The sequence below is a fragment of the Musa acuminata genome, chromosome BXJ1-10 (assembly GCF_036884655.1).
Source record: "Musa acuminata AAA Group cultivar baxijiao chromosome BXJ1-10, Cavendish_Baxijiao_AAA, whole genome shotgun sequence".
Lineage (NCBI taxonomy): Eukaryota > Viridiplantae > Streptophyta > Magnoliopsida > Zingiberales > Musaceae > Musa > Musa acuminata.
The window spans coordinates 16,598,382-16,612,466 of record NC_088336.1 but is presented as its reverse complement, the minus strand read 5'-3'; the positions used below and the strand labels follow the sequence as shown (position 1 = coordinate 16,612,466).

The 14,085-nt window shown below is 41.5% G+C and overlaps 3 protein-coding genes across 3 annotated transcripts; 1 reads left to right on the top strand and 2 right to left on the bottom strand.

Moving 5' to 3' along the window:
• Positions 1-1,872: 1,872 nt before the first annotated feature.
• LOC135595116 (ABSCISIC ACID-INSENSITIVE 5-like protein 2) lies at positions 1,873-2,635 on the top strand. The gene is made up of 2 exons (XM_065085637.1): positions 1,873-2,439; positions 2,510-2,635. Exons 1-2 carry the CDS (start codon positions 1,873-1,875, stop codon positions 2,633-2,635), a joined length of 693 nt encoding a protein of 230 aa, XP_064941709.1.
• Positions 2,636-4,758: 2,123 nt separating this feature from the next.
• LOC103999628 (brassinosteroid-responsive RING protein 1-like) lies at positions 4,759-5,262 on the bottom strand. The gene has a single exon (XM_009421427.1). It carries the CDS (start codon positions 5,260-5,262, stop codon positions 4,759-4,761), a length of 504 nt encoding a protein of 167 aa, XP_009419702.1.
• Positions 5,263-8,852: 3,590 nt separating this feature from the next.
• LOC103999623 (protein RETICULATA-RELATED 3, chloroplastic) lies at positions 8,853-10,413 on the bottom strand. The gene has a single exon (XM_009421420.3). It carries the CDS (start codon positions 10,350-10,352, stop codon positions 9,231-9,233), a length of 1,122 nt encoding a protein of 373 aa, XP_009419695.1. The 5' UTR covers positions 10,353-10,413; the 3' UTR covers positions 8,853-9,230.
• Between the last annotated feature and the right edge of the window lie 3,672 nt (positions 10,414-14,085).

The window sequence follows — 14,085 nt, the reverse complement described above, 5'->3', positions numbered from 1 at the left end:
ACGTGCAAGCGAATAAAGCTCTTGATCGATCGGCCTTTGGTATTAACCTAATTTTTTGCCTGCATAAAGTCATTTACGAATAACAAAAGGTATGTACCAATTTTTTTTTTCTAAGAATAAATGATGAAGACGGATCTTGGTCTCAGGATTTTATGATTCTTACCTCTTCTTTTTAATCGGTGCATGAATCCAACAACGTACCCAAGTGCATGAATCAGTCCTGAATTTGATTTATGTATGTGTTTTTCTACTTGCACTCATTATCTTAATCTGATTTATGTATAGTCATGACTTTTACCTTACCGGAGTTTACATTTAACTAAATATTTCAGTACCTTTCTATCCATACTCGTTTTGAAGTCAATTAAAATCATAACCCATCTTAAGTGGGTCAGTTTAGTACAAAATATCCAATTCTTTTGACACATGCTAAATGATTCAGAGCAGAGCCATTGCTCTCGAGTTCTTTCGATGGTAACTCTGCTCTCCTAATCTCTTATAGGATTTTGGAGGACAACTAATTAAGAGTGTCTACAGACTTCACCGCAATTGGGTAAAAGAAGCCAACTTGCAACTTCAAGTTTCGTTATCGATCACCGAGTTCGCTCATCTCAAGCTTTTCTGCCGGCCAACTTCTGCACCGGCGGACGCAGTCGATACATCATCGGAACTTGCGTTGATCCCTCGTTTCCAAGAACAAAGCCAATTGCCTCGAAAGAGTGAAGGTCAAGAGGTCGTTCTGATACAAAGCGTTTCTCCACAGTGACCCTCCGTTACAATCCTCCCAGCCGTGAGTCATCATCTATTACGCAACTTGAGCTTAAACGAAGAAGAAAGGACACAAGGAATGGGGACTCGGTATATAGTGCATACACATGCATACAGAGAGTCCAGTGTCCTTTCTCGTGCTTTAATTCAAACTGATTCTTGCTGGGGAATTTTGGTCGAATGCAGAAGCTAGATCTCATGCATCAGGGACGGACAAGAAGAAGTGGGATGAGGAAATGGGCAGCTTCAACAGTTTTGCTCACAAGCTAAACAATCACCAATGCAGTGCTTTTGTAAAGGTTTTAGGTACTTAATCTTTTGCAAGGGAATCAACCAGTGACACATGGCACATCTTCAACTAGGCAATGACATTTCCATACTTTTGCCTCTGTCTCTGTTGCTGCTTTTCAGAGATCTGACCACTTGGCACAACCCCAAGCGATGAGCACACCGATGTCCTCTTTTCTTTTGGGTGGGGGGTTGTACAGCAGAAAAGGTTCTGCAAGTTCTATCGTCATAGCCAATTGAATTTGAACGTGGAGACAGTGGATTCATGTCTGTCAAATACCGGATCGTCTGGATGATGATGAGTGTTAACAAGAAGCCAATGCCAATCCCCAGCGCATGGTGTAGGAGGTTTGTCTCATTTATGTCACCAAGCACAGGGACAGGAGGCAAGAAGAACCTGGGTTCTGTTGAGTGATTTCCCTCCCTTACTCTTGGAGCTGTCTGCATCACTTCCGAGTAGAGAGTTGGGAGCCTCTGCAACTTCTTCTGACTAGGTTCTCTGTCATTTTCTCTACTGCTTTCTTGAAGTAGGTTTCTGTGGTGAAGATGATGAAATCTTTCGGTCACTTGTGTTATTTAGGTTTCTTTCCATCTTTTGTATGGGAAAGACACAGCTCATTGTGTTGTGTTTGTTGGCTCTCTTATTTTAACCTGCAAATAGCTCTCCCGGGATGTTCCATGCAGTTGTTGGTTGGCTGGATCACGAGTTAAATAAGAAAAGGAGCTGCCTTTGTAGGATTCCAAGAACCATGCAAGTGGGCACTGGCCCCTGGGGCTTTGCTCTGATCCTATATCTCCAAGCAAGCAAGTTGGCGAATGGCGTGCTTAGAGACGATGGCTGATCATGGCGGCGGCCGGGATCAGCAGTTGCAGCCTCTGACCGACGCCGAACACGGTTCCTTCCACGGTCTCACGCTCAACGAGGTCCAGAGCCGCCTGGGGGGGCCCCTGCACGGCCTGAGCCTCGGCGACCTCCTCGAGCATGCCCCTCTCGTCGCCGACGGGCTCCGTTGCAGTGGGAGCGGCGGCGTGCCGCGTGTCCTGAGCAAGAAGACCATTGTCGAGGCGTGGAGGGACATCCAGCTGCGGCACGAGGAGGGGAGCAGTGAACGCGCTGTGCTCGGCGAAATGACCGTCAAGGACTTCTTGCCGAAAGCGGGCGCGGCTGCACAAGGCACGGATTCTGGTGTTGCGGACGCTCATGCAGTGCGTTCCCCCGGCCGAGGGAGCAATTCGTCGGCTGCTGCAGCGACCGCGCCGCCGCGTTCACGACGACGGAGGAGGGTAGCAACAGAGGACGTGGCCGAGAAGATGGTAGAGCGGAGGCAGAAGAGAATGATCAAGAACCGGGAGTCAGCTGCTCGATCTCGAGCAAGGAGGCAGGTAAGGAGGCTCAACAGATCCCCTCTCTCGCCCTCCTCCATATCTTAGACATGCTTGGATCTCATGACAGGCTTACACGAACGAGCTAGAGAACAAGGTCGTCCTCCTTGAAGAAGAGAACCAAAGACTCGTGAAACACAAGGCAGTGTCCTTAAATCTCAAACCTGATACATCTTTTAGCGCTTGGCAGCAATAATCTTTAACCAAGTTCTAAGCATGCAGCTGAGCTTGCCAAGTTCATCATCTTTGATTCTTCTTCCTTGCAGGAATTAGAAGCAGTAGAACGTAACATGCCACATCCAGATCCGAAACACCAGCTCCGACGTACGAGTTCAGCTCCATTCTGACCATGTCAATATCGATCTTTGATGAGGTAATCCGGTGAAACATTTGCCCATCTGTTACGTGAGCTATCGAGCTCGATATGTTCACGAGGGAGATGGTGGAAGCTCAACAGGCCGTGGCTGCCGTGTTTGTTTCGGCTTCCTAGCATCGAATGCTGTCTGTGCTCTCTTTGTGGTGCTAATGGATGCTTTTACTTTGGAGATGGGATGTGATTTAGTTCTTTCTTCAATGTCTCGATGAGATTTAGTTCATCACATTGAACTTGTAAATGAGTTATTCCTTCTTCGATTGCCAATGCTTCATAGGATTTCGCATTAAAAATACTATTTCTGATTGAAAAATCCAATTCCACCCTTACCTGTCAATGTATCGAAAGCATCACATCATATATGATGAAATTGCTTTATATGCAATAGTCAATGGATCATCAGTCTTAACTCTATTCGATAGGAACTCATTTCTGGAAGTCGAAATCCATTATTCCAGACATCAAAATACAAAGAAATATTTAAATTTTATGGATTCCAATTAATTACCGCTGTTAATGTTACCAATCTAATATAAATTCATGGCATCTCTGCGCCTCCTATTTTGAAAACTAAGCTTTTCTATATAGTTTGTGGCGATTGAATGTGAGGACTCACAGCGTAATAATAGAGGTCGATTGTGATTTACGTATCAATTAAAGCTTAGATCATGACGTTTCATCAGACAGAAAAAATGTGCAGAAACAGTCTGCCAAGCAGTGAGTGCAGTGATGGGAACTGATTGGCTGACTACACGTTCTATTCGAACACAAATCCGAATATAAATCTGAAAGGTTATGTTCTTACTCGAATTTTTCTATTTAAATCTATCATATGCTCGACTAAAGAATATCCATACCCGATTTGAGTCAAACAAACTAAATATTTGAACTAAGGTTCGAGATATCAATTGTTAAATATATTAAGATGTTAACTAGCTTAATTAATTGATCTCTCAATAGAAAAATCTCGAGATTAAGTTCATATCTATTGATTATTATTATTATTTAAAAAAAATATTTAACCCTAAAGGTAGTCGAACTTGAATAGGATACGAAGACGATGAAAGATATATAAACTTGATCCGAAAACCGTATGATCTATCATGTCCAAATTTGATTTAAGTGAGTCAAACAAATTAAACATATTGATCCATTCTCATTTATATTTTAAATTACGAACAAAAATAATCATATACCATATCCACAAGTTGAGGATCCAAAATATCACTTAATAAATTAATAAAAATATCAACTAATTTACCTGACGTTTAATAACAATATTTTGATATTAAATTCTCTCTTCGCCAATTATTATTTGAAGGAGAAAAAAAGGGATTAGCTACCAAACCCCAGAGGAAGTCGAACATAAAATTGGATACTCAAACTCAATTTAAGTGGATTATATATATATATAGCCGTACTACTTGAAAACTACATTATTTAAGTCTAAAAGATAGAAAGTCGATGTGCATCATATTATCTACCAAATTAATGCAATGCCCAATTCTTACGCATCAATTGCTACAAGCACCACTTGTCGAACTTGTCATTGTCAAACATTCAATTGCCCATCACCTTATCATAGTCATGATATTTAAGAACATGAGAATTAGAAAGATGGAAAAGTGAATTTGATCCATAAGAATCGAGAAGAATCGCAATTCCCAAATGATAAGATATAATGTTTTCATTCTTTCTTTTCTTATCTTCTTTTTTTCTTTTTCTTTCTTGGAAGAAATAATGTTTAACAAAATCATACATATATATATATTTATTAGTGGAATGAATGGAGAGAGCAAAGAAACATAGACAACCATACGAACTTGTTCGATATCATGTGTCCTAAAAATAACAATAATAGTAAAGATAATAATAATAATCCAACGTTAAAGGCAAGTGATCAAGGCAGAACGCAGCTGCACGAAGTTTACAGCGAGAAGCGGATGTCACCACATCCACCACGAATAGCTTGCAAGCCACACCCCAGCCATATCGTCGAGCTCTCCTTCGTCCATCTCGCCGCTCTTCGTCGCCACCGATCCGTGAGGCACCAAGGCGTCCCGGCACAGCGGGCACACCGCCCGCCGGTGCGCCAGCCACCGATCCAAGCAACGCCGATGGAAGAGGTGCTGGCACCGGAGCTCTCTGACCTCGTCGTCTTCCTCGATGCCGCAGAGGCAGAAGACGCAGTCCACGTCCTCGTTGGGCGCGTCCACGCCGCGCTTATACTGCGCTATGCCGAGGCCGACGTCGCATGGTGGCAGAACCTGGTCGTCCCAAGGTGCATCGTGGCCGAGAAATTGGGAGATCGGCGGCCACGTAAAGTGAGCTCTTGTATGCATCTGGATGATGGGCATGGCGAGCCGGAGAAGAGTTCTGGTGAGGAAGATCAACAGGTTGGAGAAGGGGATGGAGAGGATGGAGACGAGCAGACATGTCAGTAGTCCCATGCTCATATCATGTTGCATGGAAGGTGAGGAAGGAAGACTCTTTATTTGTAGACAAAGATCAACTACTATCCAAGTTAGAGATCTAAACAACGCAAGTAATTATCTACGTATTTGTGTACGGGTGTATGGATGCAGACATCTGGATTTAATCCGGAAAGCTAAATCGACCATCATTATGGAGATGTTGTTGTCTCAAGTCTCAAAGAAAAGACACTTGTGGTTCTCCTTGATGAAATGTAGAGCTTCAAATCTATAGGGATTTAACGTCGACTGAGAACTCTACATCGGTTCATTTAATATGGCGATGTTGCATGTTCATACTTTATAGGTTGAGGCGCAGAAATGCTTTCCAATAACATCAAAATTAATGGGGGTGTAATAAACATTGGCCGACGATAAAGTGGCACTTGTCATTTAGATTTAGGGTTCGGGGTTCAAAAATTGTTGCTCATGTTTCAGCTTCATTGAACGGAGAAGAAATGGGGGAAGGGGTGCCGTATTTACGAGGGAGAGCTACAGTAGCTCGTCGCCAACTGACCTCGTCTTCTTCACTGTGACCATGTGTCCTTTCTCCCTGCCATAAAACCTACTTCTTTAATACAAAATAATTAGTCATGGCATGTAAAGCGACTGTCTAGGAAAATAATTTTATTTTTTTTGAGTTTTAATGTTCCAAAAATACCTCTTCAAAAAACACTATACAGTATTTTTAAAATAAAAAATATTATACATATAATATTTTTATCCATAAAATAGTTCAAAAACACTACATTGTGTTTTTAAACTAAATATTAATGTCACACTGTTTTTGTAAGAAAAACACTAATAGAATGTTTTTAAAACAAAAACAAATATTTGATAGCTTTTAGAAAGTATTTTTGAAATAAAAAAGAACTGTTTAAGAGTATGAAAAGCGGTACCATCCAAAAAAATAAACCTCGAAAAAAGATAGATATATTTTTTCGAACAATCATCCTTTGTATGTAAACAAAACTATCCACTCTTTGTTTCTTAGATTTTGATATAAAAAAATAATTCTTGATTTTACAAATTTAAGTAATTCATAAATTATGTATCAACATAGTAACTTAATGCCTAGCAATATCGTAACCAATAAAAAAAAGTACCAACTTCAGACTGATGGCAACTTCGAACATTCAAATTAGCGATTATTGCCTCAAGTGGATAAATGACCAGAGTTGACAAGGAAGAAGTGGAAGAGTCTTTCTTTCATGTGGCAATATATATGATGAACTTTTTGTCATTTTTGACAGACTGACATCCATTGTTCAATCTTCATATGACACAAGTCTGTGAAATAGATATCAACTTCTTGTCATCTAAAATGGACAAGAGGAAGATCAAACAGAAGATAGAAACATATCATTCTACAAAGAGAGAAAAGAAAAGAAGAGGAAAAGTAGGAAGCCATGGGACACACCACATTTTGAATCCGAGTCATATGACATTTCTTTCCAAACAGGTTGAGAAAGGAATAATAAAGACTAAAATATATATTAACGCCAAGATAATGAGGCATGGGGTATGAGTAAATTACTATTTAGAAGAAAACTAGAGCAAATGTATCAAGTATTTTTATGTACCTGTTCACATGTTGAGAGTTCCATCTCTATTGGTGAAGCTTGGTGCACCTAAGCTCGTCGCCACCACGGCTAACACTTGTAAGAGACAAACTCAGATTTAAAACAAGATATTAACATCAACAATTTATATCTTTACCGACTAAACTAATCTAACACCTTCAAAATATTGGACAAGAGTACCAATGCAGGATTTGAAAGTCTACATTCTTGTATTCCTGGAGTTCAAATAATTTGAATAGAACCATAGTGTTTGGCATCACTGCATAAATTATGATAAAAGAAGATAATTTGTTGAACCATAGATAGAACATGGCAAGAGAAAGAAAAGCAGCCGAGAATGAATCTACTCAATTACTACAGAAATTTAGGCCATTATAACATAATGTGCATCCTCAACCTCCCAAAGACTTTGATCAAGGAAAAGAAATACTTCTTCCCCAAAAGGGACTTCTAACTTCAAGATAGACACTGATAGAATTGTTGAGAAGAAACAAAATCAGGCTATCAATAGCAAGAATAAGCATTCATTGAATCTGCAGTTTATGTTGCATCTAATTCATAAGGAAATAAATTCTAATGCAATCATAGAACACGTCTGCAACGAAGTCTTGCATCCTAACCATTGGCAATAAGAAAGGACCGTCAAATGTTGAGAGGTGGAGGTGTCGTGCATTCTGGTGACTGCAAATGAAGACCCTTCCTGTTGCACCCTTGGAATCATTCTGCTTCGGCTGTAAGTTCCAATCCATGAAAACTCCTCACATCCACGAAGACTTCAAAAAGTATGACATATGAATGTTTATAAATATGTTTATGGAAATTCACATTCCGCCATAAACAATTTTTCCACCATTTAAGCTTAGTAGGACCGGTCCATGCTTATTCATGATTTCTTATTCTCTTTCTAGCACCGCACACATCCATCATAGCATCTTTATCTTAGTACAGTATGAGTTATTTGCATAAGAGGATCCTGACACTTCTGAATAAATATCATAGATGCAATCAACTACTAAACTACTATGATGTTGCATGATAAAAAAACAAAATGATTTTAACCCAATTATGTGCTGGCTAAGAATTTGATATATTTGTTTCTTGTTGAATGAGAAAAAAAAAGGGGGGGTAGATGGCGTTAACAATTGATGGATGAAACATATATTTAGAATGCCAAAAACTATTGATCTTCAAGCAGATGTCCAGAACAATGAAGTAACAAGTATTTTGAATTCGGATATCCACAAAAGTTCTGAACAGGTTGGAGTGTTCTGTTTCTGTAGGCAATAGAGGGATAAAGAGTATGCTAGGGCTAGAAAGGTGGTGGAACACAGGCCACTAAAACAATGTTGGGGGAATTGTTGTAAAGAGCACTACTTCAACATTGTTGGATCGAGTCTGGTAGACAAATGTGTTGAAATGTGTATAATAGTAACCATAAATTTTCAAAGGAAAACATCACAATACAAATCATCAGAAAGCCCCTTTCTAAGATGTCACAATTGCTAGTGACTTAAACCACTAGTAGGAATCTTACACCATATTCCAGAGACACTTCATTAAGAAAACCAAAACTTTCTATCAGCATCCCGAAATTTGCAGCCAAGCACTTCAAGACGAACTCAGATAACAATGGAACACATTCAATTCTGTTGGAGAAGATCGATCAAAAGACTGCTTCACTGGTTAAGAAGGATATATACCATTTGATGCAATGCAAGTAAACACATCTCTCAATATGTTCCACAGGTTACCATCAATCCACTTGAATAAATAACTGTCAGCAATAATTTACTTCATGTTCTCAGAGTATATCACTTTCATAAAAAAACCACATACAAAGAGAAATGACAAAATCTGTGTGTATATATACAGCAAACACAAAATGCAGCATGTCCCTATCCTACCATAAGATGCATAAGTAGACATGTTTCAGATCATTCAGTATAGTAGTAAATCTAAAATGAAGACATGTTAAGAAGCCATACATGAAAAAACGCATGTTCACTTGCATGTCTGCTATTTTATTAATCATAATTAATCATGTATCAGATTACCATAAAAAACAACCACTCATCACACACACAGTAACCACTGTGGTAAAGTAGAAACTTTTCACGATAGTATTGTTGATCATAATTCCAAATCCCAGTCTCAGCACTTTAAAGAAAAGAGAAGCCGCTCAGGCTCTCATTTATTGATTCACTTCAACCCTGACTAAAATCCATCCTTTTAGCCACAGCACTTTACATGGCCACATAAATTTCACCTCATGTTCCTTGCTAGCCCGAGATCACTTCTTTGTTCCAACTTTGTTTATACTAACAAAGTAATGAAACCAAAGAAGCTAAAGAAGCCTCACCTTTATTAAGACTCGTTCCTCTGGGACTCCCCATCACCATCCTCTGCGACTGGAACACAGTGGCTTACCAGTTTCTCCTTGATCTCTCCATTCTCCTCCTCACTTTCTCCCGCCTTTTGCGAACCTGTCAACCTGGCGAGCATAACAAAAGTCATCCCGCCAAGAACATTGTTCAAGCACCTCAGCACCACCACGGATGCCTTGAATCCGGCGGATGGCAAGGTTTTCTCCATCAGAAACTCCAGACCGTTCAGCGTCTGGTACCGGAAATTACTGCTCAATCCCAAGTGCAGTGACCAAGTCAGTGCGTTCAGCACTGTGGGCGGAGGCTTGTTCGGTGTCTCAAACGCAGGATCCATCCGCTTGCGCAGCGCGATCAGCCCATTTGAGATGGCGGTCCCTGCAAGCCCCGCGGCGAAGCCGACGGCGGCAAAGGTGGCACCTTTATAGAGGAAGGTGCCAAGACGGGAGAAGAGGGAGTAAGGACCGGGCTGGAACATGTGACTAGTGGGGCAGGAGGCGAAGATGCCGGGAAGGGCGGAGGAGGCAGCGGCGGATGCGGCGGTGGGGGCGAGGAGGTACATGAGGACGAAGTTGACGATGGATCCCACGACGAGGGTGGAGAACACGAAGTCGAGTTCGTTAAGGCCGAAGTTGGGGCGGGAGGCCATGTCACCGATGACGTTCGCGGTGACACCGACGAGCTCCTCCATGAGGACCTTGAAGGGGAACTGAGGATCGGCCGTGACCCTAGAACGCCAACCCTCGAGGAAGAGCCCAAGGGGACCGCCCGGATCGGACGACCTCGGCTCCTCGCTGTGGTGATCATCGCCGGGGGCGCCGTCGCCGCCGCCTCCGCCGCGGCCATTATCGCTGGGACCGTGTGGTGGTTTGGAGGGTCCGCCGCTGGAGAGGGCGGGGGGTTCGGTGGAGGCTAGAGTCTGGGAGAGGCTAGGGTTGGCGGAACGGGGGAGGAGGAGGGGGATGGAGATCGAAGGGAAAGTGCGGGGGATTGAGGGTAGGGAGAGGCAAGGATGGTAATGGTGGTTGGTTCGTCCGTGGAGGCGGCGGCTCTCGGCGAGATCTGGAACCGGAGAGAGGTGGAGCTTCACCGCGACGCCAGCCATGATGGCGTAGTTCACGAGAGAGAGAGAGAGAGGGAGAGAGAGAGAAGGGGAGTTGAACAACGCAAACTATTAGGTTCCTTGTTAGAGTCGCTGTATTAATTCAATAGGGAAACAGCTTTAAAGACAAATATAATGAATATGTGATGACGTTGAAGATTTCTAGATGGGAACTTTGCTGTTTCCTGTGTGTATTGATGATTAGTGACCTCTCTTCTTTGGGTTGTAGCAAGATTAGTGGTAAGATTCCATCCGCCCTCTATTTTATCGTGCAACAATGACATTTTGGGGATTATAATCATATTCAAGGGTATTTATGGGATAAAAATGGGAGTGTGTTAAGTGGCCGTTTATGTTGAGAGATTTTTTATATATTTTTTTTTTGGGCCATGTGAATTAGAAATTCCAATTGATTTCACGTAACTTTTAATCCGAAATGGATTAAATTGAATTTATGTTTATACTCTGATTTTTAAATTAGATAATCATGATAATCACAATCAATCTCTTCTCATTTCGACAACCAATTTCGATTTATTTTCTGAGAATAAATTCTATTTAAATTGAATTAACTCCATATGATTAGATTATATATTTTTGATATGTTTTAAAAGATTCTTTTACTATGATGTGAGAATTAAAATTGAGTGAATATAATCTGTATGCAACGAGGTTTATAAGTTCAAACAATCTCGACCTAATTTTAGCATAATAAAATGGGTATTGATAGTTAATTAAGAGGGTAGTTTAATCTGATTTTATCTTAAGCTAAAAATTTATGTCTCTTAATTTTTTTATAAAATTTCATGATAATTTAATATCAACTAAAATAGTTGTTAGGCGAAGATGTTGTTGACGTCTTGGTTAGCCCGACGTGGTCTAAATCTGTATGCGCAAGATTATTTGATGAACTCCTAAGGTGCCGCATGCACAAAGACCGAGATCGAGAGAGATTTTCTAACTCAGTCCCTTCGACGCTTAGGTTGGTAACCCGAGGTGTATGAGTGCAGGTACGAGTAGTCCCCTAAAGTTTTCTTTATCTATGTTAAAGACGAACTTTTATACTTAATTGTAAAGGACAAGAAGGAAGCTTGCGATTACTTTCTAGTCATAAATGACGAGAAAGAAGCTTATTATCGTTCTAATCATAAATGACAAGAATGAAGCTTCATCTTCTTCCTCTTTGGGCACCATGTGGAGGTGATGTGTGAAATAATTGGCCGACAATATATCCCTTATCATTTGTTTCCCCCCCCCAGGCATACTTCATAACTCTTTCGATAGAGGTTCAAAGTGCGATGTCTAGTTCATCCGACATGAGAGTGTTTGAGATTTTTTCTCATGGGTTGAGTTTTCTTGACCCACGTGCCTCGGGTATATTTTACCATACATTTTTATCATGGTAAATTTCTTCTCATGTGAGTTGGGTTATTCCGATGCACTTGCCTTAGGCACATTTTACTTTGTGCCTCTACCGTATTGGATTTCTCTTTACATAGGTTGGGTTTTCCTGACTCATGCACTTTGGGTACATTCAGCCTTGTGCTTCCGCTATAGTGGATTTCTCTTCTTATGGGTTTGGTTTTCTTCACTCATGCACCTCAGGCACATTTAGTCTTGTGCCTCCGCTATGGCGAATTTCTCTTCACGCGGGTTGAGTTTTTCTAATTCACGCACCTTGGGCAAATTTTACTTTGTGCTTCCATCGTGGGGCGGATTTCGACGCTTATTGACTCCTCCATCTAAGGCATTTTGAATCCTTCATTCGATGCTTTTCAAATCCTTTATTTTGTTGGCATCCCTTTGGAGGGGACATTTATCTCAATCGTGGGAGGAGAGAGACCGACTCCCTCCCTATAAATCCTCCCTCACCTAGTGGGTGAGGTTCATTCTTCTATTTAATTATCCAGAGCCTCCTAAGAAACCTTCTTTGCTTTATCACGATTCCCTATATGGTGAATTGATCCTCGGGTCTCGCTCTTCTACATGCCGAGTCGATGCGAGTCTCAACCTGGCCCCTCGGAGTACGAATTGAACCTCCCATCACTTCATCTCATCCTTCTTTTTAATCTTCTGTAGCCTTATGATTGTGATCCTCTATGAATCTGTATTCCTTAAAGAGGAAGGTGTCTGGCTCCTCTTCGGGCTCGGTAATGGCCTCTTCAACTTCAGCCACTATCCATGAGCCATTGCTTGAAACGTCAAGCCCAACTCGATCCAACCACCACGCTAGCATTGACAAGTTGAGAAAGAAGTATAAGGTTATCGTGAGGAAGGTGCCTTGCCCCTAAAGGGGTGGGGTGTTGAATCTCAAATTTTGATGATGAAACCAATTGATAGTGTTTATCTGTGCTTTGAGTGAAGCAGAAAGCTTCGATCATGGAGAGATAATTAAAAGCAAGAAGAATCATGTTGGGCTGGAGTGGCACAACCGGAGGATCGGTCGACGTATCGGCAGAAGGTTCGGGCCATGGGTTCGGGCATCGGGCCAAGAAGAGCAGAAATTGCATCAAGAAAATTGGAGTTACGGAGATCAACTGACCGATTAAGCAATAAATCGCAAGAGAGGATGATGCGCCGAAGAATCAAATGAGGCATCGATGAACCAATGACATATCAGACAACATTTGATTAGCTTTATAATAATTGTCTAGATCGAAATAGGTTTTAGGCGTAATTGGGTTAGAATTGGGCCAACTCAATTAGGGGCCAATTGGGCCCATGTTTGGGTTATGTTGGGCCAAGTGAAAGGCCTAAACAAGGACCCAACAGGTGGAACCATCGTGGCATAGTCTCCGAGACTATGTCAAGTGGTGGTATCGTCAAACTGGGTGGTGGTACCACCCAGACATAGTCTCCGAGAGACTATCAAGTGGTGGTACCGCCAGATTAGGCGATGGTATCACCTAGTGGCTAGGGTGTCAGGCGGTGGTACCGCCACCGCCTAGTGTTAGTGCTGCCGGCAATGGTACCGCCTAACACAAGCCCTTGCTCAAAGCCTAAGTGGATGCTACCCTAGCAATTGCATCAGCTTGTGTGTTTTCTTCACGGGTGACCCCAAACACATTGAGTCGGGAAAAACTAAGCTAATTTTCATATATCAGTAAGGTACTTCATCATAGTTGCATCTTGGGCCTTATAACTCCCCTCCACCTGGCTTATGACAAATTGTGAGTTGCTGAACACTATTAAGTCTTGGACTTGAAGCTCTCGAGTAAGCTAGAGCCCCAAAAGACATGCTTTATAGAGGAGGAGAGGGGTAGAGGAGAATAGGAGGTGATAGCTAAGAAGGTCTAGCCTATGACCCTTTGGTTCCCTCCTATTTATAGAAGCCCTATATCAACTTAACCCTAATAGATCCTACCCTATTGGGTACTAGATTTCCATCTAACTATACAATTCTTTTAGATTAGTGGATCTCTATCCAATAATCTCTTATTGGATCTCATCTATTGGATCCAATAATTCAAGGACTTATTGGATATCCAATAAGATAAGGGCTTCAACGAATATCTCATATCTGAACCTCTACTCATCGTAACACATACCATATGTGTATGACTCTCTAGGCCCAATATTAAGCTGGCCGTGAGTAATATTTGTCAGAACTCCTTCTGGCTCAGTGACAACTCATCGACTACGGACGTACTAAGTTACTACACCATAATTCCCAAACGATATAGGGGAATCCAATCTTTTGGACATATTTATTCTCACTTATTGTATACCTAAAGTC